This window comes from Arvicola amphibius, chromosome 1, assembly GCF_903992535.2.
Source record: "Arvicola amphibius chromosome 1, mArvAmp1.2, whole genome shotgun sequence".
Classification (NCBI taxonomy): domain Eukaryota; kingdom Metazoa; phylum Chordata; class Mammalia; order Rodentia; family Cricetidae; genus Arvicola; species Arvicola amphibius.
Genome location: NC_052047.1, coordinates 122,497,439 through 122,524,291, shown reverse-complemented (window position 1 = coordinate 122,524,291; position 26,853 = coordinate 122,497,439). Strand labels below are relative to the sequence as shown.

Here is a 26,853-nt window from a genome sequence, read left to right as displayed (position 1 = left end):
AGGCAGAGGCAGGCGGATCTCTGAGTTCGAGGCCAGCCTGGTCTACAAGAGCTAGTTCCAGGACAGGTTCTAGAAACTACAGGGCAACCCTGTCTAGAAAAAAAAAAAACAAAAAAAGAAAGAAAATGGTCCATTCTATGTCATCCCTTGTTTTAAGGAGGCCGCTTGTTCATTTCCCAGCCACCCAGACTCCCAAAATAACCACACAGAAACTGTATTAGTTAAATCACTGTTTGGTCCATTAGCTCTAGCTTCTTATTGACTAACTCTTATATATTAATTTAATCCATCTCCATTAATCTGTGTATCACCAGATGGCAGTCACTTACAGGCAAAGTTTTGGCATATCTATTTCTGGCAGTGGCTCCATGGCTTCTCTCTGCCTCTGCCTCCTTTCTCCCAGCATTCAGTTTAGTTTTTGCTGCCTACCCAGGTTCTGCCCTATCAACAGGCCAAGGCAGTTTCTTTATTCACCAATGATATTCTCAGCACACAGAGGGGAATCCCACATCAATCCCTTTACAAGTAGAACATGGCAATACTGAGAAGGATGTCGGAACCAAGTAAAGGTATGGTGACTCTCAGTGACAGTGGCTTTACCTCATCATTGAGATGAGGCACTCTGCCTGTATGGTCCCACGCTTCCTGCCATGACCACAATAGACTAAACCTAAAATGTAAGCCAATTAACTGTTTTCCTTTATAGGAACTGCCATGGTCATGGTGTCTCTTCACAGCAATAAAACCCTGAGACAATTATATTATGGTCTCTAGTACCACTGCACAACAAAATAAATTTTTAAAATGTGTTAAAGTTTTTTCATTAGGTGATAAACAAAATGAATATATATACATAATGCCCACCATTTATTGATAAAAATGTGATAGTTAATTACATTTATAGTTTTAATAACTATTCTTGAGAGATCAAAAAAAGACAAAAAAAAGCCTAAACATGTAAGCCGCTAGCTTTTACAAATTGTACTCTAGCAGCCCAGGTCCTTTTTTCCCTCAGACGTGGAACACTATTCTAAAAGTTGACTGATATGTAAAACCTGTTGTTCTTGCAAGATAATAGGTCATAAGGTTAATTGCTATTTCTGTTTTTTAAAAGAAAAGCAAATTTTATTTATTTATTTTATATATCTGTAAGTGCTCTGCCTGTATGTATGTCTTTATACCAGAAGAGGGCATCTGATCCCACTATAAATGGCTGTGAGCCACCATGTGGTTGTTGGGAATTGAACTCAGGACCTCTGAAAAAAACAGCCAGTGCTCTTAACCTCTGAGCCATCGCTCCAGCCCTATTTCTCTTTCTTTTGTTCTCTTTCTTTCATTCTCTTTCTTTAGTTCTCTTTCTCTCATTCTCTTTCTTTCTTTCTTTCTTTCTTTTTTCTTTCTTTCCTTCCTTCTTTCCTTCTTTCCTTCTTTCTTTTTAAATTTAAGCTTGCTTATTCTGCTCAAAAAGATAAGGACAACTACAAGACATGTTAAAATGAGCCCCTGCCTACAAGCAGTCAGAATACATATACTCTGGCGGATTTTGTCTTAGAAGCCCTGGGCTGATATGGCTAAATGTTGCATCTTAGGAGCACTTTCAGGTGCAGTCTTGCTGTCAGTATCTAAATAAAAAGTCTTCAATTTGTTAAAAATTTATTAATAGACTGTTGTATCTCTGAATGTCCCTAGACCCATAACAAAAAGAATATAATCATGTCACCTGCAACAACGTTGATTTAACAAATATCAGGTGAAATGCCAGGCCCAGAAAAGAGTTACACTGTGAGTTCTCTTATATGCGAGCTTCAAAACAAAACAGAAGTTTATGTCACGATGCTGAGGTGGTTGCCAGAGGCAGAAGACAGAGGTGTGGGATGGGAGTAGGGTGGGGAATACTAACTAGTGAGTACTGAGTACAGTCAGATGGAAATACCAAGTTTCATGTGGTATTACACAACAGGATGAACAAAGATAACTACAATGATCATTTCATAGAGCTAGAGAAAAAGATTTGAAAATTTGAAAAATTTTACCATAAAAAATAAGGTAACAAAGCCGGGCAGTGGTGGCGCACGCCTTTAATCCCAGCACTCGGGAGGCAGAGGTAGGCGGATCTCTGAGTTCGAGGCCAGCCTGGTCTACAAGAGCTAGTTCCAGGACAGGCTCTAGAAACTACAGGGAAACCCTATCTCGAAAAAACCAAAAAAAAAAAAAAAAAAAAAATAAGGTAACAAGCATATTTAACCCGGCTTAATAGGCAACAACATATAACATCAAACATAACACAATATTTAACATGTATAATTTTATGTATCAATTTAAAAGAAATCTAATAAGAAGTGTTTTTCATATGCAATTTTCTGAAACAAAATTGACACCAACTTAAGACAGTATCTTGAACACAAAAAAATTGACAGGTGTTGACAAAAAGGTATCTTAAAAGTGCAGAGAAAGAAAATGAAAAACCGACTAGCGAGATCAGTTTTGGGTTCATTAACTCTTCAGCATTCAATGAAGACCTAGAATTAGATTTCGCCCAGGTGAGGACAGACACTGACGAGAATATGGTACAATATTATGTCACATAATAGTTCAAAGTTTTCTGGCTCTTGTGGAAGACAGTGAGGAGCAACTTCCTTTAACTAAAGAGAAATGATGGAGAGCCATAATTTCAAAATAATGTACTTTTCTTTCTATTCTTGCTTCCCCTGTAGTAAAGAATAAGAGTAGAGAATAAATGGAGTGATAAAAAGATTTTTCTCCTGATTCCTGTCAGAATATCCAGGGCCAGTGAGACAGCTCAGTGGGTAAAGGCAGCTGCTGTCAAGTTTGACGACCTGAGTTTGAGCCCCAGGACTCCCATGGTAGAAGGACAGAACTGACGCCAGCTGTTCCCCAGGAAGCTACAGCCCAGCCCTGACCTCAAGTGTACCCCTGATCTCACACAGTTTTAGTCGTCAGGGGGATGTTTAGAAAGCTGACTGTGAAGACCCCGACACTCACTGCTCAGGAGTCCTCGCAACCGCCGCAGCAGGCCCCTGCTTCCGCCTCTGAGTGCACGTGTCTATCAGGTGCTGCACGTCCTCTCAACCCCCGTCACGTGTCTGCTGGGCGGGGCACTTCCTCTCAACCCCCTGGTCATGGTCACGTGTCTATCAGGTGCTGCACTTTCCCTCAACCCCCCCCCCCCCCCCCGTCACGTGTCTGCCGGGCGTGGCACTTCCTCTCAACCCCCCTGGGTCAACAGCTACAGGAGCCAAGGCTGACCGGAAGTGCGTGGGGGGAGGGGAGAGGAGGGTGTGGAGCCGGAGGAGCCAAAGGGACAAGGGAGGACTTACTTTATCATGCACTAAATGTCTCCGCTTTCATGTCTGACTGCAGCAATTCCAGGTTTTCAGTTTTTCTTATTCTAGACAAAGATTTTTCAATGTTTCTTTGTTTTCAAATAACGAAATTTTGTTTTCACTAATTTTTCTCTGTTGTCAATTCTTGTTGTTGTTGTTTTTATTTTGGTTGTTTATTTGCTAGTGTATGCTTTCCCTATATTTCTATGTACAGTTTGATTCTTGATTTGAAAAGATGTCTTCTTTTTAGAAGTCTTCGTTTATAGCAACACATTTTCCTCTGTTCTGCTGTTGTTTTTTGAGGTTTGGTATGTTATGATCTTGTTTCATTTCCTGAAGACATTTTGTAATTTTTTTCTTTTTTTTTGACTCATAATTAGTAGTATGTAACTTTCAAATAGGTGTGATTTTTCCACTGTTTCATCTGATATTGATTTCTAGTTTTAGTAAACATCTTGGGTAGATAAGGCTGTAAGATCTCAGTACTTTTAAATCGAGTCTTGCTTTGTCTTTTCTTTTCAGAGCTGTGAATCAAACCCAGGTGCTTGCTAAGCAAGTGCTCTGTCATTGAACCAAATCACCAACCCACCCCTACCGTGGCTTTTTTTTTTTTTTTTTTTTTTTTTTTGGTTTTTCGAGACAGGGTTTCTCTGCAGCTTTAGAGCCTGTCCTGGAGCTAGCTCTTGTAGACCAGGCTGGTCTCGAACTCACAGAGATCCGCCTGCCTCTGCCTCCCGAGTGCTGGGATTAAAGGCGTGCGCCACCACCGCCCGGCACCGTGGTTTATTTTAAGATTCAAGATTCAGTGATACTAGAGAACGTTGCATATACACTTGAGAAGGATGTATATTCTGTTATTTGTTGGAATGTTTAGCATATGTATGCCTAAGTTCCTATTGGAGTGTTGTGCTGTTCATAACTTCTGTTTCCTAATTATGGCTGCCACGACAGTGTTTTTATTGCTCAATCTATATTCTGTGTATATCTGTTGTTGTAAATCCAAAAGAGAAGCATAGCTCTCTCCACTCAGTAGACAGGACAGCAGTGACTGTTGCTTTAGAAATTAATCAGACCTTTCTGCTGGCTTGCATTAAGCTACACGAACCAAAGGAAAAGCTACTAAGTGCTCGTGGTCCTAGAGCGTCATAAAAATCAAATCCTCTTTATATAAAAAGAACAGAGACGTATCTTCTGTGCACAATGAAAACCATTTTAAAGTACATTTCATTTATTTGGGGTAGAAGTATATCACATGAATGTGGAGGTCAAAGAACAACTAGCTGGCGTCAGTTCTGTCCTTCTGCCACGGGAGTCCTGGGGCTCAAACTCAGGTCGTCAAACTTGACAGCAGCTGCCTTTACCCACTGAGCTGTCCCACTGGCCCTGGGTATCCTTTTATCATTGAAACTTTCCACCTAAAGACTGAAACCTGAAGACACCACCCTGACCCACAGCAGCTTCATAGACTCTCTTGTAGATCTACCCAGAACCATCCTACTTGTCTGGCTTGAACTGCAGAGAGATGCAAACTCCCCCTAGAGGACACCAACTTCCTAGACAGGAATCAGGAGAAAAATCTTTGTATCACTCCATTTATTCTCTACCCTTATTCTTTACTACAGGGGAAGCAAGACTAGAAAGAAAAGTACATTATTTTTAAAGGAACCTTTTTTCTGTCCATGTCCTTCAATTTCTCTTTTTATCATCAAAGAAAAAGACTTTAGCATTTTGGAAACAGTAATATCAAACTTTGATATTTGATTTAACTTTTGCACCTATTAGGGAATATGTTGGTGTGTGCGTGTGTGTGTGCATATTTTTGTGTGCATGCTTGTGGAAAAGTTTGTTTGTTCCAGGTTTACGCTCTTCTTATCCATAGTCAGCTCCTAAAATGGATGCGTTTCTACTTGGGCAAATCTGATAGCACCAGCACTGCTAGATGCTTATGCCCAAGTACTTAGAATATGGAGGAACAGGTCCTTACAAAGATGAATGCTGCAGCACTTCCATTTTTCTAGGGAAGAAAAATGACTCTAAGAAATATTTTTAGGTTTGGACATTCAGCTATATCTTCAATGAAGAGGACACACTTTTTTCCTTTCAGGGAAATATTTATTAAATATATTTACATGAAGATATACAGGCACAGGATGTCCTTCCCATCTACCCAGCTGTAGCAGCTGTAGTAAACCGGTAACACTAGTTGTAACTGAATCTCAAGGCACCTCTGTTTTATAATCATTTCCTGTGTTGTTGTGATTAGCAAAAGCCAGGAAGACTTGGTCCAGGGTGGTCTGACTGATGGAATAATCTTCTAAACTGAATTGTTCCTTTGCTTTCTCCAAAATGCCAAACATCTTAAACAACAACAAAAGCATGCAGTTGCTATTTCTGTCTCCCTCCAGCCCCCAGCGGAGCCTCTCCTCCTCCCTTCCCCTGTGTCTGTCAAGTATATGAAGTTAGATGAAAGGACACACAGAAGGGCACAATCAGAAAGCAAAAGAAATGGGGAGTTGAGAAAGGGAGGAGACAGTTTTCTGTCTCCATTATTTTGATGGGGATGAACTTGTAATGGTACTTAAGGGTAGTAACCAAAGACATTTAATGTCTAGGCACTTGAAGAGGAACATAAATACTCCACAGCTTCCACGACGTCAGGAACAATTCTGCTGCCCGCACCCCAAATACCCCCTTTGTTAGTCCTCCCTCACATGCACAGGTCACCTTTCCCCAGCTGTTGTCCTTGCTGGGAATGTAGTAATGAAGAATCCCCTGATTCTCTTGCTTCAAGTCACTACCTAGGACAGGAAAATAGGACAGGTGAGTGATCTTACAGATTTCTTTTTAAACTATCATAATAATGCTGTATCTGCTTCATGTTAGGTATCATACAAAGGTTAAGAGTTGGGTAAACACAGGAGGAGATGTGACCCCCCCAAAACCTACTCTTTTTGGTGTGCATATAAATTGTTCTAGGGTACTGACAGCAATTGTTGAGGCTTTTAAGCTCGTAAATTGTCAACTCATATATCCAGTGTAAAAGTTTGAGCTTTTAATTTACTAAACATATTTACTCCTAAGCCTAATGCTGAGGATTTTTCTGGTTGTGTGTGTATGAGGACACAGTTTTGAGAGAGGATGAAGAAGAAAAAGAATGAAGATTGTGATGAGAATAACCGCCATAGGTTCATATATTTGAATGTTTGCTTCCTAGTTGGTGGAACTGTTTGGGAAGGATTAAGAAGTGTGGCCTTGTTAGAGGAGGTGTGTCTCAAAGGTGGACCTTTATGTTTCAACAGATCATATTAGTTCCCAGATAGTTTTTTCTCTCTCTCTCTGCTTCATGCTTATGAATCAGGACGTAAAGCTCTCAGTTACCATGTGTGCAGGTTCCAACCATGTGTGCATGTTCCCTTCCATGGTGCTTCCGGGACACTAGGACGTTAAAACGGTAAGCCCCTATTAAGTGCTTTCTTTTGTAAGTCGTCTTGCTCATGGTGCTTTTTCATGGCAATAGGAAAGTAACTAAGACAACATGGTGTCTCATTCTCGTGATTACACTATGTCCATCCATGTGCAAGGGGCAATCATGCACCAATCATGCTACTGTGATCTCGTTTTTTTGTACAGATAAGGCTCTTCAAACACAATTGTGGGAAGAGATGTATTCATAAGTAACTTGTGTCAATTTATAAATCACTACAACTTTAATTAAATGCTTTAATTTAAAATGTTTTAAAGAATTTTACGTATTTGAAATGTGTGTGGATTTTATTAGTATTAATCTTAATGCATATATTAATGTATAATCATGTAGAGCTCTTTTACTAAGGCATCTTTCAAATATAAAACATAATAAATTATTTTTAAAAGCACTTATAACACCACCCATCTAGGTAAAGTAATATTTACCTATTCGTTTTCAGGTACAGTGTTTCAGATTCTACAACCCATAAAAATAAGCAGTATCTCCATCAATACTGAAGGCATTTCCATTTTTCAGTTCATCTACTTATTTATTTAAATTAATGTAGCAATTGATGTGATAATAAAGTGTATATGCATGCAGATGGGTTTAACTGAGTCAAGAATATAGTATCTCTTGGGGCTAGAGCAATGGCTTAATGGCTAGAGGCGGTTGGTTTTGGAGAGAACCCAGGCTCAATTCCCATGACTGACATGACAGCTCACAATCCTCCATAACTCCAGTTCCAGGGATCTGAACTCTGTGAACATCAGGCACATATCTGCTACACAGACATATATACAAATAAAACAGTCACACATATATAATTAAATAAATCTTTAAAAGGTATCTCAAATACCTATCTTTTATGTTTATAAAAGATTACTAAGAGTATAATTTAATATTAACTATATTCATCATGCTGTACAATTTTTCTCCTGTGGTGGTTTGGATAAGAATGTAACCCCTTCATAGGCTCATATATTTGCATGTTTAGTCATCAGGAAGTAGAACTATCTGAAAATGATTAAGAGGTGTGCCCTTGTTGGAGGAAGTATGTCACTGGGGCTGAACTTGGAGGTTTCAAAAGTTCTCACCAGGTCCAGTGTCTCTCACAGCCTATGGATTAGGATATAGCTCTTAGCTCTTTCTCCAGCATCATGACAGCAGCACCATGCTCCTTGCCATGTTGATAATATACTAAGCCTCTGAAACTATAAGCAATTCCCAATCAAATGCTTTCTTTTGTAAGAGTTGCCTTGGTCATGGTGTCTCTTCACAGCCACAGAATAGTGACTATGAAACCTCTATATCATTTGTTCAAAGTCTCCCCAACCTCACCCCACCATGGCATCCACTAACTACTAATCAGCTACTTCCATGTAACTTCCTTAGATTCAGCATCTAAGTGTGGATCACTCAGTGAATGAGATCATATGGCATTTGTCTTTTTATGCATGGCATGTTTCATTGAATATAATATCATCTATCTTGGTTCATGTTGCCACAAATTAGAAGGTTTCCCTTCATTTTCAGGATTAGTTTCTCTACTGTGTGTGTGCATGTTAACTCCCATATGTGGGTCATATTTTCTTTATCCCCCATTCCTCAACAGATCCTTAAATCGTTTTCATTTTTAGCAATTGTGAATAATGCAGCAAACATAGACATGCATATACCACTTTGACATATTCTTTTTACTTATTTTGGATATATAATCAGCAGTAGGTTGCTAGGTTATAGGCTAGTGCTGGGAAGGATTTAAGAAGGTCCTGTTCTTTGTTTTTTTGAATACTAGTGAAATGAGAAGTCCAAATCCCCCACAACAGGCACATCACAGGTCAGAGACATCTCAGGTCAGAGACAGGAGATCTGCCAGTCAAAGCTCAGGGGAAACTCTTGCCTCAAAGCATGAGGTGGACAGCGATTGAGGAAGATGCCCAACCTCAACATTTGCCTCCACACATTCATGCACAGATGGTTTATACCTGTGCACATGTGTGCACACACATACATACCACATATAGGAACACACACAACATGTTTGCTTAGTAAGACTACAAATACATTCTTTATTCTTTTATGTAAAAGGTTTTATTATGTGAAGATATTACAATTCAGTGATTTTTTTCCAACATAATCTTTGATTGTTGGGAATTTCACATCATGCATCCCTAATCACACTCACTTCCCAGTCTCCCCAGGTTTGGCCAGCACCCTTGTGACCTTCCCCCTCCCCCCAAAAAAAGAAGAATAAAAGAAAAAAGTTCAGTTTGTGTTGCTCATAACTGGTACGGTATGGAGCATGGTCAATTCTTTATGGTTACATACATCCGTAGGTCTCATGGGGAAATCATAGTCACTGAGGCCAATGTTAAAGAAATTATTTGATTTTCCTCACAGCTGTTCTCCATGTCTGCTCTACCATTGATTGTTAAAATATATTTTCAAGTTTACATTCCTACAGCATAACAAATACTATTTTTTGTAGTGAGGGGCTGCGGGCAGGCCTGCTTTTCATCCCACCCAGCTCCCGCATAGCTAGCTTAGCCCCAGAAATAACAACACACAAACTGTATTCATTTAAACACTGCCTGGGCTGGGTGGTGGCGCACGCCTTTAATCCCAGCACTCGGGAGGCAGAGGCAGGCGGATCTCTGAGTTCGAGGCCAGCCTGGTCTATAAGAGCTAGTTCCAGGACAGGCTCTAGAAACTACAGGGAAACCCTGTCTCGAAAAACCAAAATAAATAAATAAATAAATAAACACTGCCTGGCCCATTAGTTCTAGCCTCTTATTGTCTAACTCTCACATCTTGATTAACCCATTTCTAATAATCTGTGTAGCACCACGAAGTGGTGTCTTACTGGGAAAGATTCAGCATGTCTGACCTGGTGGCTGGCTTCATGGCAACTGTCCCAGAGAGGAGAGGCAGGGCAATTGCCTGAGGCATCTGACTAACTTCCCTCTTTCCCAGCATTCTGTTCTGTCTACTCCACCTATCTAAATCCTGCCCTATCAAAAAGCCAAGGCAGTTTCTTTATTAACCAATGAGAGTCCTCCATCAATTTTTCATTGTCCAAAAGATGAAATTGCAACTCAGCAACCTGGAATGCACCAGAAGCTTCTGTAAGAGTTTGCTAAAAATTATTATATCAGTGCCTTATGGTTGGGAAAGAGACTGAGAAAGAGAAAATAGTTGCTGTTTCTTGCATTGTACTTTGTGGGCAGAGAAGTGTTTACTGAGTTTGTCACTCACACACAGAAGGATTTTTGTCGAGAGAGACATGCCTACTAGAGCTTGCTTGCATTTCAAATCATATACTGGCATGCATAGCCAAAAGCCAGAATAAGATGCTTAATGAGAAGGGAAATATCCCTTAAATGCTTTGCATGAATAATGTGTGAAAACAAATGAGAAATGTGTTAAAATATGACTTTAGAGGTGTAACTTATATGGATACAACAAATTATGAAGAGGCCCTAGAAGGTGATGTCAGAGTTTGGTGACATTCTCTGTTGTCTGTGAAACTTCTTAGATTTGCAGTAACAAAGGAAGTATGGAGGATCATTGAACATCAGCAATGCATGGAAAGTGGATTTAAAACATAAATCTCATGGGTGGTGAGAACAAAACATGAAGTTTAACACATCTCTAACACCATTGGGAAACCTGAACATACCTGGAAAAGTCAGTGTGATATAATTTTTAAAATCCTTTAATGTTTCCTCAGACTTGACCTTGGCCTTCAGAATATAAATATTTCCAAACTTGTTCTTGAGGTACTGAGGGTTGCCCAGGCACGTGAGCTTCCCTTTCACCATCATGGAGAGCCTTGTGCAGAGGGCTTCGCATTCTTCCATGCTTGCAAAACAAGGAAGCAGAACAACATGAAGCTAACACATTGTGCATTCAGACATTGCCAGGAGCTTGTTCTTAACCACAAGTTGTATTTTCCAATGACCAAATTCATGGTTAGGGAATGTATTGTGGTGTCCAGAGGTCAAACTCCAGTGTCATTCCTTAAGCACTGCCTGTCTCGTCCCTTCCTGGGCTCTGGGGTGCGGGTCACTGATTCTGGTTAGGCTGCCTCATCAGCGAGCCTCAGGGATCTGCCTGTTTCTGTCCAGCATTGGAACTGCAAGTGTGCAGCACCACATGCACCTTTAAACATAGTTTACACTTCAGTTTTCTGTGTATGGGTATTGTGCCTGCATGTATGTGTGTGTGTGTGTGTGTGTGTGTGTGTGGGTGTGCGCGCACACACCTGAAGAGGCATTAGATTCCCTGGGACTAGAGTTACAGATGGCCATGAACTGCAATGTGGGTGCTGGGAATTGAACCTGGGTCCTCTGGAAGAGCAGCTTAACTGCTTTTAACTCTCCAACCCTACACCCAGCTGTTGGTTTGTTTGGTTTTTGTTTTTGTTTTTGTATGTGGGCTCTGGGAATTCAACTTAGGTCTGAATACGTGAATAGCAAGCATTTTACTAATTGAGCTATCTCCCCAAGCCCCAAGAAGTGTGTATTTTTTAAAGGATAAGTAACAGAACACCAAATCCTCAAATGTATATCTCTCTAACTTCCTGTTCCCTACTTAGACTTCATCTTTAAAAACACACTGAGGATTCATGGTTATCTCATTTATTAGGATTAATATGAATCTTAATTTCTAAAAATTAACTCATTGCTCAACCAAATATATTGTTTAATAGTCCTGGCCCCCAAATAATTGGCCAGTATAACTAGCATAATTCTTGCTAACCCTTAACCCAGCTTTCCAAAGAGCCACACCTGTGGGACGTTATAATGACGGCCTTTCCACTTTCACGAATCTTTATCACTGTGTCCCAGAGACGGCGCCGCGCTTTTGGGTCCATGCCAGTTGATGGCTCATCCAGTAAGATAACGGAAGGCTTTCCCATTGTGGCGATAGCAGTGCTCAGCCGACGTTTGTTTCCTCCACTTCAGATCAAAGAAGGGGACGCATGGAAGAAATGAAGCTATCAGTTATTTCCAGGAAAGACCTAGCACAGACACTCCTAGTACTGAGAGTTACAAGACGCCCCAGATGTAGACATCCTCATGTAGATTCAGCATAGCTTTAACAAAGCATCGGGGGGGGGGGGGGCAAGAACATCTGCGCATGTGCACATGTAACATAGAAGGGTAACCTTTCACTCGTGTTGTTTTGGCTCCGTTTGTTTACTTGTTATTAGGATGCATAACCGCCACCCTAATTTGAAGGCCTACATTTCTCCCTGTTGCAGGACAGATTCATAGGAACATAGTAGGGAGAAGAACACGTGCCCTATTCAGGTTTCAAAAGTCATAGTTCAAAGAGAATCAGGACATGAAGTTTTATTTCTTTTTTTAAAAAAGATTTATTTATTTTTATTATGTATACAGTATCTGCCTGCAAGTATACCTGCATGCCAGAAGAGGACACTCTATCTCATCATAGATGGTTATGAGCCACCATGGGGTTGTTGGGAATTGAACTAGGGACCTCTGGAAGAGCAGCCAGTGTTCTTAACATCTGACCCATCTCTCCAGCCCCATGAAGTTTTATTTCTGAAATGTGGAACTGTTACTGGCATCTGAAACCCAACAGAGTAAGATGTTATCCAACTTAGTATTGACTGTCAACTTGACATGACTTTGAATCCCTCGCTCGAGGTAGACAAGAAAGGTCACTAAGCTCGAGCCTGTTAGCAAGCCAGCTAGCGAGCAGCACCCTGCTTACATCCTATCTGTAACACCATTGGTTAGGACTGAATTTCCTGAGTGGAAATAAGGGTACAGGGAACAGTAAGCAATCTTGTCCATGTCTCCACCCTGACTTCCTTACTTCCTTTGACAACGGACTCTGACCTGGGTGTGGAAGCCAAATGAATCCTTTTCTACTCTAAGTTGCTTTTGTTTGTTTGTTTGTTTTAGCTTTGGAGCCTGTCCTGAAACTAGCTCTTGTAAACCAGGCTGGCCTGGAACTCACAGAGATCTGCCTGCCTCTGCCTCCCAAGTGCTGAGGTAAAAGGTGCATGTCACTACCTCCCTGCATCTCTCTCCTATTTTTTTTTCAAGATTGGGTTTCTCTTGCCTGTCCTGGAACTAGCTCTTGTAGACCAGGCTGGCCTTGAACTCACAGAGATCTGCCTGCTTCTGCCTCCTGAGTGCTGGGATTAAAGGCATGCCCCATCACCGTCCAGCTCCTTAAGTTGCTTTTGGTCAGAGTGTTTTATCACAGCATCAGAATGAAGCTAGGACAGATGGTAACACACTCAGGTAATTGTGTGACGGAGAAGCTTAGGCGCAGCTTTGGGCACTTGGGTCAAACACCAGGAACAAGGGATGCTTAGTCATTGTGAGCATCAGTGGCGACAGTAGTTAAGAAGTTATGGGATAATGACTCACCTGTAGGTGCTGATGAGATAGTTGGCATGGGGCTCTAGATCCAAGGAGTTCAAGTGCTTGCCCACATAGGACTGAATCTGATGCTCAGGGACTCCCCATATTCTTGCATACATGACCATTATTTCCCAACCAGTCATGAATTCCAGCAAAGCATCAAATTGAGGACAATAGCCGATTTTTGACCTCACCTAATAATAATAATTGCTGTAGGTGAAAACTCAAGTCATCTAGCTCCCTGTGGACATTCATGGATGAGGCAGGAGCCTGCAGTTCTCCAGACCATGTCTGAAGGGCTACAAAATTATGACTGGTGAGTCTATTGTAGTCTAATGGAATGGCTGGTTCTCATATGCAGTTCTAATTGTCATGGGGATAAACAAGTCAGAAAACAAATCCCAGGTCCCACTCAGTTTGTGGCAGTGTTAAGACGACAGGTCTTCCTCTTAATCAGGGGTTCCAAGGAGCATGGTCAATGTGGATCCTTTCTTTACTGTCCAACCTACACAGCCCTGTACATGCTTGTCCCTTTGTGAGGCTGAACAAAACCAAAGACAGCTCTCATCTGTGCAAATAGAAGCTCAGAAATGATGCTTGTGTTTCCAGTAGGTGCACACAGCCTAGTTAGCTAGAGAAAAAAGGCTTTGAACTTAGATTAATAATTAATTTATATTGATCCTAGATTATTAATGCTCATAGTGTTGGCATGGTGCAAATCCTGTCCTCTCTGGCTAAAATGCTTTTAAGGATAGCATGTTTTCTACTCACACTTTTCTCTTGATCTCTCTTTAGGATTCATATACTAAAGATATAATAAGAATGCAATTAGTACAAGTAAAACTAGAAAATGATTATCTATATACAGAAAAAACTCAGATGTGAGCAGAAAATACCAGTGGTGACCCTCAGCTTCTATCTCATGCTGACTCTAAGCACAGAGATGGAAAATAAACAACTAAACTCCCCAGAAATAATAGACAACATCAGAGAGCGGGGGAAACTATAACTGCTAGAGTTAGCACATTGTCAGTCCAGTTCTTAGCAAAAATGACAAGCATACAGTGAAATAAAGAATGCAGTTCATTCATGGGAGCAGGACTCGGAAACCTGATAAAAGTTACGATGGCAAATCTGCTCAGCAAAGACCTGGAAAGAATCATCTTAGATGCTAAATTAACTAAAGGAGCTTGTGGAGAAAGTCAAGAAAACATGGCACATAGTTATTAATAGAGAGAAGAAACTCCAAAAGGAAACATAATAGGCATGCATTGCTGTAAGGACAGGGTGTGGGTGCTCCAAAGGTGTAGAAGTTCAAGAACACCTCATTAGCCAGTAAAGATTGTGAAAGAAACCATAAAATACCTTAGAAATTATTTAGAGATGAGTGAAAATGAAAATACATCTTATCTCAGTTTATGGGACTTAGTAAAATCAGAGTGTGGGGGTATTTATAATTATTCTGTCTCGCTGAGCTCATAGTTGGAGTTGTCCTAAAGTAGTGACTGGTGAATTACTGGAAGGGATTGGCCCAAGCCACTCAGAGGGGGATGTGATTTGAAGGAGGATGCACTAAGTACAGACAGCAGCAATGTCCTCTCTGGATTTGGGCTAGTTTCTATATGGTTAACAACAAGTCTAATCTTTCAGTTTGAAGTAACAACCTAAAATCTTCTCAGTGTACTAAAATGGTTCTTAACACCTTGCAGTCACTGGACTGTCTTTCTCAGAGGACCATGATGTTGCTTCTCAATTCAAGTTTTGCTGCTGATGACAAATCGCCTGACCCCCTTGCGTTCTGACAGTCCCAGATGGGCAGTTCACACTGCCCTTCTGTCTCCTTGGGTCCCACAAGTGTTGTTGATTCCGGAATGGGAAACTTTGACATTCTTTTCTGCTTGAAGCTCTTGCCGTACTTCTGCCCAAAGTTACCCATCTTTTCTAGCTCCTGCAGCCGGTGGCTGGCACAGGAGACAAAGACTGGAGGTCTTGCTTTGATTTGCGACCACTCTGAAAGGCCATCCTGTTTTAGAGCTCTCAGTGACATGGATCAAGGCCCCATTTGCAGCCAAACTGCATGCAGGTCATTTTCTGCTCATTTTTGCTGCCTTACACCTTTCTAGCCCTGTGTGATGCATGTCTTCTACACTGTAGTGAGAACTTGCCTTCCACTCATACAGTTTCAAGAGAAACTCTTCTCATAGGTTATGATCTTATGACCTTACTTTCTCTTTACAAATGCATTTTTTCCTTTCCAGAAGCCACAGCATCAACATCTGTGCCTATCGCCATTGCCATGTCTTATCCCTGCCTGCATCCTATGAGCCATCACTCTGTTCGCATCTTAGCCTGAAATTGCTTACCTTTAGGATGTTCTTGGTGATGCTAATGCCATCAACGAACACATCCCCGGTGGTAGGAGTCCTTTCTCCGGTCAAAATTTGGAAGGTAGTTGTTTTACCTGCGCCATTGAATCCAAGTAATCCAAAGCACTCCCTCTCTTGGACAGCCAGGGAGATATTTTTCACAGCCAGAGTTAGTGGGCACTTAAAGTATATCTTTAAAAAGGCACACAAAACACAATTTAGTAAAGGATATTTGTAAGTTACATAAATAGGTATTGTGGGCAAAGTAGTCACACCCTCAGATAGTGGCACGAGAAGTTCCTACAAGAGTTTGCAAAGGTTCTGAAGAACCACCTTGAGACTGACACCCACAGATGTTCCTAATGGGGCTGAAGGCAGAACGGATGCCCTTACCTTGGTGAGCTCCTTAATAAGAACTGGGGAATTCTGAAGCTTTTCAGGCTGGTATAGAATTTTCCTTCTCTCATTTTCTACATCTTTATCTTCAGATTCCCCAGATAATTCCTTGGAAATTCTATCCTGTATTTTTCAAGACAAGAATCATGCATGTGGATAACTTTTCAGAGGCATCTGTCCTCAATGTAGTGGGTTTGTGAAAAATTAACTGAGGCATAATATTGCACATGTTTAAATGGATGCTTTGAGCCACTCCAAGGGGCTTTCTGAGTGTTATTTCAGAGGTCACAACCAGTAGTAACACGTGGTTCACCACAGAAATGAAGGTGTGGAGCAGAGCAGAGAAGAGGGAAAAGCTCCTCCCAAGGTGGAAACCATAAATCTGTGTGCTCTGAAGAATGACGCAAAACTTTGGAACACTTATGGGCATGAATGGATAGATCTCATCTATTTCTGTTTCTTGTGCCTTTTCTTTGACTCTTTTCCTTCTGTTGTTTGTTTTATCCTATTCTGATTTGTTTGTTTTTGTTATGTGTATTATATTGTATTGTCTTATAATCCCTTAAAAGCCTGTTTGTTTTCTGATGAGAAACAGAAAGGGGGTGGATCTGGATGGGAGGGAAAGTGGGAAGGCGCTTGGAGTAGAGGGAGGGGAACTGCAATCAGGATTATTATGTGAGAAAAAAATCTATTTTTAGTAAAAAAAAATGCAGAAAAATTATTTTATCACTTAGACCTAAGGATAGAATTAACCCAAAGAGATTAGGGAAACTGAAACACACTGTAATGGGGATGGAAAGATGGCTCAACAATTAAGAGCACTTACAGCTCTTGTAAAAGACCCAGGTTCAGTTCCCAAGACCTGCATGGCAACTCATAACCATCTCTAATTCCAGTTCTAGGGGATTCAATGCCTCTGTTTGCCTCCACAGGTTCCTGCACACATGTGGGACGCATACATCCACCCAGGCACATACATATACATAAATAAAAATCAATCAATCAATCAATCTTTGGGCCAGATGTGGTGAGGTGTGCCTTTAATCACAGCACTTAGGAGGCAGAGGCAAGACACTCTCCATAAATTCAAGGTCTGGTCCACATGTGAGTTCCAGGCTAGCTGGGGCTGCATAGTGAGACACCGTCTCAAAAAAGTAAACTTTGAGGAACTAAAAGGGAATTAGATAGGTGTGGTGGTAGACACTGGTAATCTCAGCACCTAGGAGTAGAGGCAGGAGAATGTGAGTTCCAGGCTGGCTGTGCTTTTTGTGGATAGGGCTATGTTTGAAGGTCTTTGAGGATGAACCGTCTATCACAACCATCATCTTGTAAATCCAGGAGTGGAAGCTGTAGGCTTCTGATTCAAGTTTTACCAGGCACTGTGTCTTCAGTTGCACCACCTGACTTGCCTTTTAGGTGAAGCTTCTCTTTCCCACCAGGAAGCCATGTGTTTGGAGCTGCCCATGGCTTAGCTTACTCTCTTTCGTGGATACTCATCCTTGCCTCGGTGTTCTTTAGCTGTCCTGTCATTACCTTCATGAATTTCTCAAACTGCCTCTTTCGGTCTTTGGCCGACCTTGAACTCCCCTGTAGCTCAAGAGTGCCTTGAACTTGTGATCCTCTTGTCTTAGGCTCCTGAGTAACTGGAACTATAGACCCATATCACCCTATGTGGTTTGATGTATGTATTGTTCAATACTCATATTAGAATCACTGAGAGATTTAAGACCCACAGCTTTAAGCTTGCTAAAAACAAAAAAACAAAACTAGGAACTAACAAAGGAGAAGTAAAAACTGCAAGTGAGAAGAACAAAGGAAATTATAAAAATAAATATAAAAAACTGAATGCAAGAGAAAGTTGTCCGTAATAGATAAAATTCATAAAAACAAATCTAGCACTTGAAATGATAATCAAAATGAATGCAATCTATTGTAGGTAGTAGCTCAGCAGGACTCTAAGGAAGGACATTGCTGTAGACACTGTTATTTTTCTTGGTTAACCGAGGTGGCAATGTACATCACCTACTTTCCTTGTCTCGTTCCACTGCTGCTAGAGCTTTGTTTCCTTGGCTTATTCCATGCTTAAGTACTTACTGTCTTGTACTTCTTGAAGACACCAAAGTAAATTTGTTGATGGATAAACGTTCTTAACTTCCAAAATATATTCTCCCAAAAGAAAATGAAGAGAAGGAAAACTAAGCCTGCGACGGTCATAGCGATTAAATACTTTCCAATCATGTGCTCCTTTAAGGAGTAGATATTCTTCTCGGTATCTGAGGATGGAGGGGAGAAGATGGGGGTATCACACTCTTCTTATAGTGCAACACCGACATGAACAACTACTAAAACACCAAATAAAACAGGATAAAGTGAGCTATTAGGCTAAGCTTAGTCATAGTACTCAGAGCTTGAGAAGTGATATCCTGCTATGAAAAAACAGTAAGAAAGAAAAACTTTGAAGACTGATCCTCACTAATAAATTGTATAGTAACATAGTAAGAATATAAATATTACCGGGCGGTGGTGGCGCACGCCTTTAATCCCAGCACTCGGGAGGAAGAGGCAGGCGGATCTCTGTGAGTTCGAGACCAGCCTGGTCTACAAGAGCTAGTTCCAGGACAGGCTCCAAAGCTACAGAGAAACCCTGTCTCAAAAAACCAAAAAAAAAAAGAATATAAATATTAACTTGGGTATTGACTGTCTAACAATAAGCCAAGACGGCCAGCCCCAGAGGGTCACATTTCTCCACCTTGCCAGCATTGAGATTCCAAGCATGTGCCTCCAGCCCCGTTTTTTTTTTTTTTTAATGTGGGTTTTGGGAATTGAACTCAGGTCTTCATGTTTATATGATATTTTAACGACTGAACTATCTCCACAGCTTAATAACTGAAAAATATACTTACAAAAATAATTGCAAAGAGGGCACTGAGAGTTCCCTATGCCCTGCACCCAGTCTCCCTTATTATTCACCAGGTATATTATTAGTATGATGCATGTTATCATGAGTGCACAGATGTTATTATTATAAAATACAAGATTATAATCATTATTAAACTAACAGATTGTTATTATTATTTTTAAAGTACCGGATTCATTCACATTTCTTAGCTTTTAATGTAATGGCCCTTTTCTGTCCCATGCCCCAATCCCAGACACATCACCCTTAGCAGTCACATCCCCTGCATTTTCCTGGCTGTAATTTTATTCCTAACTAATGATTATGGTGGTGTTGCGTTCTTTGGAGAGGAAGCCCTCAGAGGACAGTGCCCTTTCATCATATTATCAGCGTGCATTACTTCTACCACTATCGACTTGAGTATCTGTTTGATGTCATGTTGTTAGCTTTCTCTGCTGCAAACCTCTTCCTTCTCCCACTTCTCCATACTGAGCATTGAAATATCAAATTTGGATAAATGCATTTGAACATAACCAATAAAAATAAAAAATCAGAGTTTCCATGTTTACATAAAATAGGCTAGCAATCTTTTGCTACACTTTGATCTATAATACAACTCTACTTTTATTGAACGGATTGCTTCATTTTGGGTCTTTGAACTCCTCCATGTGCTTTTTAATTAGTGTGTGCCTGCATATGTGTTTGTGTTTGTACTTGTATGTATGTGTGTGTGCGCTTGAGTGTGGAGATTAGAAGACCACTTTGTTCTGTCTTTGTGTGAGTCCTGGGGACTAAACTCAGGTCACCAGACTTGTGTGACCCTTACCTACTGAGACACTGTAGGCCCAAAATTTTCCTTTTAAAGAACCGGCTCACTGTGAGCCTTAACCTTCACCTGGCGATGGATGGAGATAGAGACAGAGCCCCACATTGGAGCACCGGACTGAGCTCCCAAAGTTCTGATGAGGAGCAGAAGGAGAGAGATCATGAGAAAGAAAGTCAGAACCATGAGGGATGCGTTCACCCACTGAGACGGCAGGACAGAACTAATGGGAGACCACCAAGTCCACTTGGAATGGGACTGATGGAACATGCGACCAAATCGGACTCTCTGAAAGTGGCTGATGGTGGAGGCTGACGGAGGAGCCAAGGACAATGGCGATGGGCTCTGTGTGAGCCTTGTCAGTTTGGTTGCTCACCTTCCTGGACCTGGAGGGAGTTGGGAGGACCTTGGACTCAACATAGTGTAGAGAACCCTGATGGCTCTTTGGCCTAGAGAGGGAGGGAGTGGGGGTATGGGTGGAGGGGAGGGGAGGGAAGGGGGAGGAGAAGGGGAGGAGATGGCAATTTTTAATAAAAAATAAATAAACGAAAAAAAAGAACCTTAGTCCATAAATGTTTGCAATGCATGTGTAAATGCAATTGAATCTTTGTGTTTTCGTGTATTTTGAATTCAGCAGCAGAAGGAAACCATCAAGACAGTGTGAGTGCCTTTCTCCTTTCCCCCTCAGATAAAAAAGTCATAGTACGACTTCGATTCTCTCCAAGTCCTGCGCTGCTGGAGGCCGCTCCCCAAAGTGGCTTGAAAATTTCACCAGATATTTACTGAGACCCAATCATTCTAATCCCTAGTGTTTATTTTCTGTATAGTTGACCCATTTGAAGTACTGGGATACCTTCTGAGGTCACTCATTAGATAGTACCAACCTTATTAAGCACTCTTTCTCTTCATCATTCCCCCCCCCCCCACAAACAAGACATTTTCAGAATTACTTACTGAGTGATCCGTTCTGCCTCAAAGGATTCCCCAGATCAATGAGTCAGTCATTCTATGGTTTTCCTTTACCACAAATCTTCAGGGTTTTTTTTGTTCCTCTTGCTTTTGTTTCCGGCTTTTCTCCCTACATTTTACTGATTTCTCCACCCAAACTGCTATTGTCAACTTTAGCTTACTTATTGAACAGTATTGTTGAGTCCCTCATGTAGCAGGACTGTATTAGACACTGGGGAAGGGTTTTGCTTCTTTATAAGTTGTGGGCTGATTAGGGTGTGCCGTCATATGTGACGGTGACATAACAACAGCAAGTGTCATGCACTTACAGCAGCAGCTTTCTCCTGGAAGCTCTACCCCTTCTGGAGTTCTGGTCCACAAAAGCTGTGTGATAGGGGCTAGGGAGATGGCTCGATGGATAACACAGTTTCCATGCAAGTGTGAGGATCAGAGTTTGGATCCCTATCACACACTAACGTTCAGTAGGCAAACTGGCTACATAGACTAGCCAAATCGGTGAACTATGTGCTCAGAATGAAACACTGCCTCACTAAACAATGTGGGGAGTGACCCAGGAAGACACTAAGTGTCAACCTCTGGCCTCCACTTGAACATTAGCATGTAAATATGCACTCACACATATAGATAAACACATATTAAAAAAGACTTTGTGACATACGCAAAATGTCAGTTTTCTTAAGTGAACACAAAAAAACCTAACTTGAGTTTATTGTGAAGATGTTAAGCTCATAGACAGCTAATTCCTAGCAGGTCTGCTTTTCCTGTATGGTCACATGCCTTTAAGCTTAACTTGATTTGGTTTTGATACCACATTCACTGCCCTCATCTCCCCACACTGTGCACCAAATCTAGGGCCATATGCATACCAGAAATGCATGCTGCCACTGGGTTACAGCCACAGCCTCTTCTTACTTTGTGACAGTCTTGCTAAATTGCCTAAGATGACCTTGAGCTTAACACTCCAATTCCCAATCTTCCTACATCAGTGTTCCAAGCAGTCACAGGCCTGCCTAGTAAAATGGCTTGTGTTTTAAGAAATACCTCCCACCATCCATGCTCTGGGCATCTGATCGCCTAAAGGCTTAGACATCTCCAGCATACTTACTTTCTTTGCTACAGTTCTGGTATTTGGGAACACTCTGTCGCTGGGTGCACTGTATCTTCCTCTGGTAAATAACAGTGTAGTCACCTATACACTTCCCGAGGTTGTATGTGGGGAAGAGCAGCAGTGAGCTGAGCAGGATGGTCTTGGTGGTGTTGGACAAGGTGAGCGGTATTTCTAGAAGGGTGACAAGAACAGGCTATGTAAGAGGAAATGACCACCTCTAGGATGAGAAGTCCCCTAGGAACGATCAAACCAAGGGCAGGGGACTGAAACCCAGATGGTTATCTCTGAACAACAGTCTGCTACTTGCTAATAGCTTTTGGCATCGTTTACAGCTTGAGTTTGTGCTGATGATTACAGGATTCTGAAAAGTCTTTTTGGTGAAGTACCTGTGGCTAAATTTCCTCTATAAAAAGAATTTTAACCAAACACTTGATGGTTATAGTATATTTTCAATTTTCTACCTTTTCTGAAATCTGGTTTAGTAAATTGCATTTTTAGAAGTACAAGCTTTTGTGTTTGTTGACCGAAGGTTGTCATGTGTAAAAGGACAATTTTCTTTTCTCTCTCCCTCTCTCCCTTTCTTCCCTTTCTCCCCTCCCTTCCCTTCCCTATTTGTGGTGAGATCATTTAAAATAATCTCTTAGAGATTTAAAAGTACATATTATTATGAAGAATAATCACCTTGATGTGCAATACAAACCTAGAATGGATTCCTCCGGCCTAACCATACTTTTTATTTTCATTTAAAGTTTTATTTGTAAATACTTTCCAAATCTACTTGTTTTGAGTGTTTTATTATTTGTTTACACTTGGAGACTCTGCTATAATGTACATTTTAATGTATATACTATATGTTTAAGTTTGAACTATATTCAGGTTTGGTTCTGATAGTGCAGTATCTTCTTTGGGGGATGGAGAGATGGTTCAGCAGTTAAGAGCACTGGTTAATCTTGCAGAGGACCTAAGTTCAGTTCCCGGCACCCACACAGTGACTTAACAACCACCTGTCTCTCCATTTCCAGGGGATTTGATGCCCTTTTCTGATATCCAGAGACATCCGTATGTACATGGTATGCACACAGACAGGCAGTCAGGCACACACACATAAAAGTAAAAGCATGAAAAACTTAAAATCTTATTTATATGAAATTTAACTTTGAGATTATCAAAATGCCAGGGAATATGTTTATGTTTGTAGTATCACCTGGGACCACAGTCAACTGAAATTATTTAAAACAAATTACCAATTATTTTTGCTTTTTTTCTCACATAGTCATTATACTTTTAGGACAAAATGTGTGCAAGTACTAATAAATCTTAAAGGAAATATTTATTTTTGTCTCTATCCAGGTCAAATAATCTTGAGTTTTCTGAAATCGGGTATAAAAGTTCCATGTAGCTACTGACCTTGTGAGGTTTGACAAGAATGCCAAAAGTACACAGTGAAGAAAAAAACACAGCATTTTTTAACAAACATGCTAGGAAAAATAGATATCTACATGTAGAAAAAAATGAAACTAGATATGTATCTCTTACCCTTCATCAAAATCAGTTCCTAAGGATCAAAGATCTCAATATAATACTCAAAGCTCTGGAATTACTACAGAATCACTGAATCTAAGGTATAAGAAGTGGGAGAGAGGTCTCATTGAGGACCTGAAGCTCAGGTTAGGTCTTGGCTTTTTAATACAAGGATTGTGGGTAGCACATAACCAAAGAAGCTCAAGAGATGTTGTTGAGATAAAACTAATACAAATATGTCCAAGACTAGAACTTGACTGTCTACTAATGCCCATCTCTTTGGGCCCATTGCTGCTACTGATCTATTTATTGCCATATCTGGGGAAGGGCACATTTTGTGAAGTGCTCACACTTACTGGCTTCTATTACGGTATCTATCAAGATACTTAAAATGCCAGAGACATAATTGAACATGATAAGTTTGATGTAGGCAGAGGTGCTTTTAGAGAACAGGAAGCTCATCAGGTATGTGAGCGGAATGGCAGACCATCCAAACAGTGTGAGGATCAGCATTGTTTCCAGAATGTGGTAGTCTGTGACATAAATGTCAACTTTGCAGTATTTGAACACAACCTGCAACAGAGGGGACAGAGACAAAAGTGAGGCCAGAGTCTCTCTCTGTCTCTGTTTCTCTCTCACACACAAACAATACACACACACACACAGAGAGGGGGGGAGAGAGAGAGACACCCTATGCCATGGCACTCAGAGAGAGAGAGAGAGAGAGAGAGAGACAGAGAGAGAGAGAGAGAGAGAGAGAGGGAGAGAGAGAGACAGAGAGAGAGACAGAGAAAAGAAAGAAAATACCAAGACTTTCATTGTCTGCCTCTTTGAAATAAATAGAACCCACAGCTTATGAGCATTCAGGTCAGGTGTACCTCCTCCTCACTAGAAGAAGTCCATCAAGCAGAATCATAACCATGGTCTTTTCTTATTTTGGCTTTCTCTTTGGAAGAGTTTCTTTAAAGATTCCTAACCAGAACAGGAGACTCTCATACTTATGGCAGCCACCAACTTTCCCAGAAATAGATGGTTTCTCTATTTTTTCCCTCATATTTCATCAGTTTCCTCGCCTTGATATCCCTTGTTTTTAATTTAGGTTTTGTAAGTCTAGTCTACTTCTCACATTCACTCCAGAACCCCTTTCTAGTTATCTGGAATTCATGTGGGAAACCAGATAAGGAAGCATAAATTTAGGGAGACCTAAATTGGAATCTTCTTTGACTGAATCTTCTCCAGAGTCCTGGAAACCACCATTTCACACGCCAATTCTCTGAATTTGGCTGTTTTGTACATTTCATGAAGTAGAATCACACAGTGATTTGGCTTTGTGTAATGTGGGATTCCCCTCTGTATGCTGTGATTACTACTGATTAATAAAGAAACTGCTTTGGACCTATAGCAGGGTAGAACAGAGGTAGGTGGGGAAAACTCAACTAAATGCTGGGAGAAAGAAGGTGGAGTCAGGGAGACACCATGTAGTCGCCACTGGGAACAGACAAGCTGGAACCTTGCCAGTAAGCCACAGCCATACACAGATTAATAGAAATGGGTTAAATTAAGAAGAGCTAGTCAATAAAAAGCTAGAGCTAATAGACCAAGCAGTGATTTAATTAATACAGTTTCTTTTCTTTTCTTTCTTTCTTTCTTTTTTTTTTTTTTTTTTTTGTTTTTTTTTTTTTTTTTTTTTTTTTTTTTTTTGTTTTTCGAGACAGGGTTTCTTTGCAGCTTTAGAGCCTGTCCTGGAACTAGCTCTTGTAGACCAGGCTGGCCTCGAACTCACAGAGATCTGCCTGCCTCTGCCTCCCAAGTACTGGGATTAAAGGCGTGCGCCACCACCGCCCGGCATTAATACAGTTTCTGTGTGGTTGTTTTGGGAGTCTGGACAGCTGTGAAAAAGGACCAAATGAACAAACAGCCTCCTATTATATTTGTGTGGTTGCTGTATTTGTATAAATATCCTCTGCCTTCATCTACAGGAGCAGCACATGTGAGGAGCGACTTTCAAGCTAACTGATGCTGCATTGTGTACAGATACCATGTTCGCTTTCTCTATGAGTCTGCTGGTGGTCATAAGGTCTCCTCCACGTGTTGACTGCTGTGATTAGTGTATAGGGGGAGTAGGAAGATGATGTATCTTTGAGATTCTGGTTCTATCTCTTACCTCCAGGACTGGATGTTTAATTATAGAGGAGTACCATTGAATACCTTGAGAATTTGCCACGTTTTTTTCTGATAGCATCCTCCTTTCTGCTTCCCACCAACAGGTGGCAAGGTTCCCAATTTTTCCAAAACTACTTACTTTGTACTATTTATTTTTATAATAGCCATCCTAACAAATATTTTTTAAAAGATATTTAAGATAAATTGATGGAGACCTAAAACCAGGAAAGGTTAGCAATAGTCTAGTTCAGAATATTAGGAGACAAAATTTAACACAGCTGGGGAGCATGAAGTATGAAAACACAGTAGGAAGCTTTTTACTTTGAATAGTTTTAGAACTCAGCAAAATCTAAACAGGAAACACTGGGAAATTAGTCCATGAGATACACTTGTACTATGACAAAGAAAGGTAACTATATTATAATAAAGTATTTCGAAGTTATTTTCTTAGTCTACCTTAGGACTTTTGGATTTTTTATTTTAGGCAGGGTCTCATGCCCACCAACCTTGAACTAGGTATGTAACTGAGGATGACCTTGAACTCCTAACCTTCATGCCTCTACCTTCCAAGTGCTGAAATTCCAGATAGTCACTACCATTCCCAGTGATGAAATGTGCTCTATAAGATAATGAGCAAAGATCAGCATAGCTATATTTATGAAAACATCAATTAGAAGACAGATTTTCCTTGTGGAACCAAAGGAAAATAAGCTCTCAAAACATTGCCTGTCACTCACCAGTAGTAGGCAGCAAGAAACGAAGAAGACGATGAAGTCAAACACAAGAGCAGAAATCCAGTACACAAGGACAGAGACCCCACTCAGAAACTGCATGTGCTTTGCCTTGGTGGTTCTCTCGGTCACCATCAGGAAGCAAAAGCCACTGACCAAAAGAGCCATACCCAGCTGAATTTTTAAGGCAACCACCTTTCCTTCTGCACTCCTACAGAGGCACAAAAAGAAGAGCCATCAGAAGATGCAGATTTCCACCAATGGCTCCTTTTATCACAGAAATATAACTGGATAGGTTGGGAAGAGGGCATTTCAAGTGCAAAAGTGAAAACACAAATCAAAGCATACCCTAGGCTTTCCTTAGCCTGGGGGTGTGGCTGAGGTTTATTGGAGACTGTTATGGAAGCATCAGCACCAGAAAGTGACATGAAGAGAATGTTGTCTACGACTGCCAGGGAAAGAGACGGTGAATGGTAAGCTTCATTATTGAACAGAACAGTCAGCTCCGTTCTATTTGCAACCACCTTGATGGAAAGTGCCACAATACATAAATGAACGCATTCTTCATTTCCCTCCAAGTATTTGAGTAGGTCACCTAGGGCAAAGACACAACACTGGTAAGTGTTTTCAACATGTAGACTGCAGTAAGGAATAGTATCCAAG

The 26,853-nt window shown here is 40.8% G+C and overlaps 1 protein-coding gene across 1 annotated transcript in view; it reads right to left on the bottom strand.

The window, feature by feature from the left end:
* Positions 1-5,560: 5,560 nt before the first annotated feature.
* The window catches only part of LOC119809790 (phospholipid-transporting ATPase ABCA3-like), a 74,583-nt gene continuing 53,290 nt past the window's right edge, over positions 5,561-26,853 (bottom strand). Inside the window, exons 20-31 of the mRNA XM_038322923.1 lie at positions 26,539-26,785; positions 26,197-26,401; positions 23,653-23,869; positions 21,773-21,946; positions 18,074-18,252; positions 15,977-16,102; positions 15,581-15,775; positions 13,224-13,411; positions 11,604-11,774; positions 10,493-10,674; positions 6,069-6,142; positions 5,561-5,701 (exon numbers count right to left, since the gene is read on the bottom strand). Of these exons, the coding sequence (XP_038178851.1) occupies positions 5,561-5,701; positions 6,069-6,142; positions 10,493-10,674; positions 11,604-11,774; positions 13,224-13,411; positions 15,581-15,775; positions 15,977-16,102; positions 18,074-18,252; positions 21,773-21,946; positions 23,653-23,869; positions 26,197-26,401; positions 26,539-26,785 (2,099 nt within the window). The remainder of the gene's footprint in view (positions 5,702-6,068; positions 6,143-10,492; positions 10,675-11,603; positions 11,775-13,223; positions 13,412-15,580; positions 15,776-15,976; positions 16,103-18,073; positions 18,253-21,772; positions 21,947-23,652; positions 23,870-26,196; positions 26,402-26,538; positions 26,786-26,853) is intronic.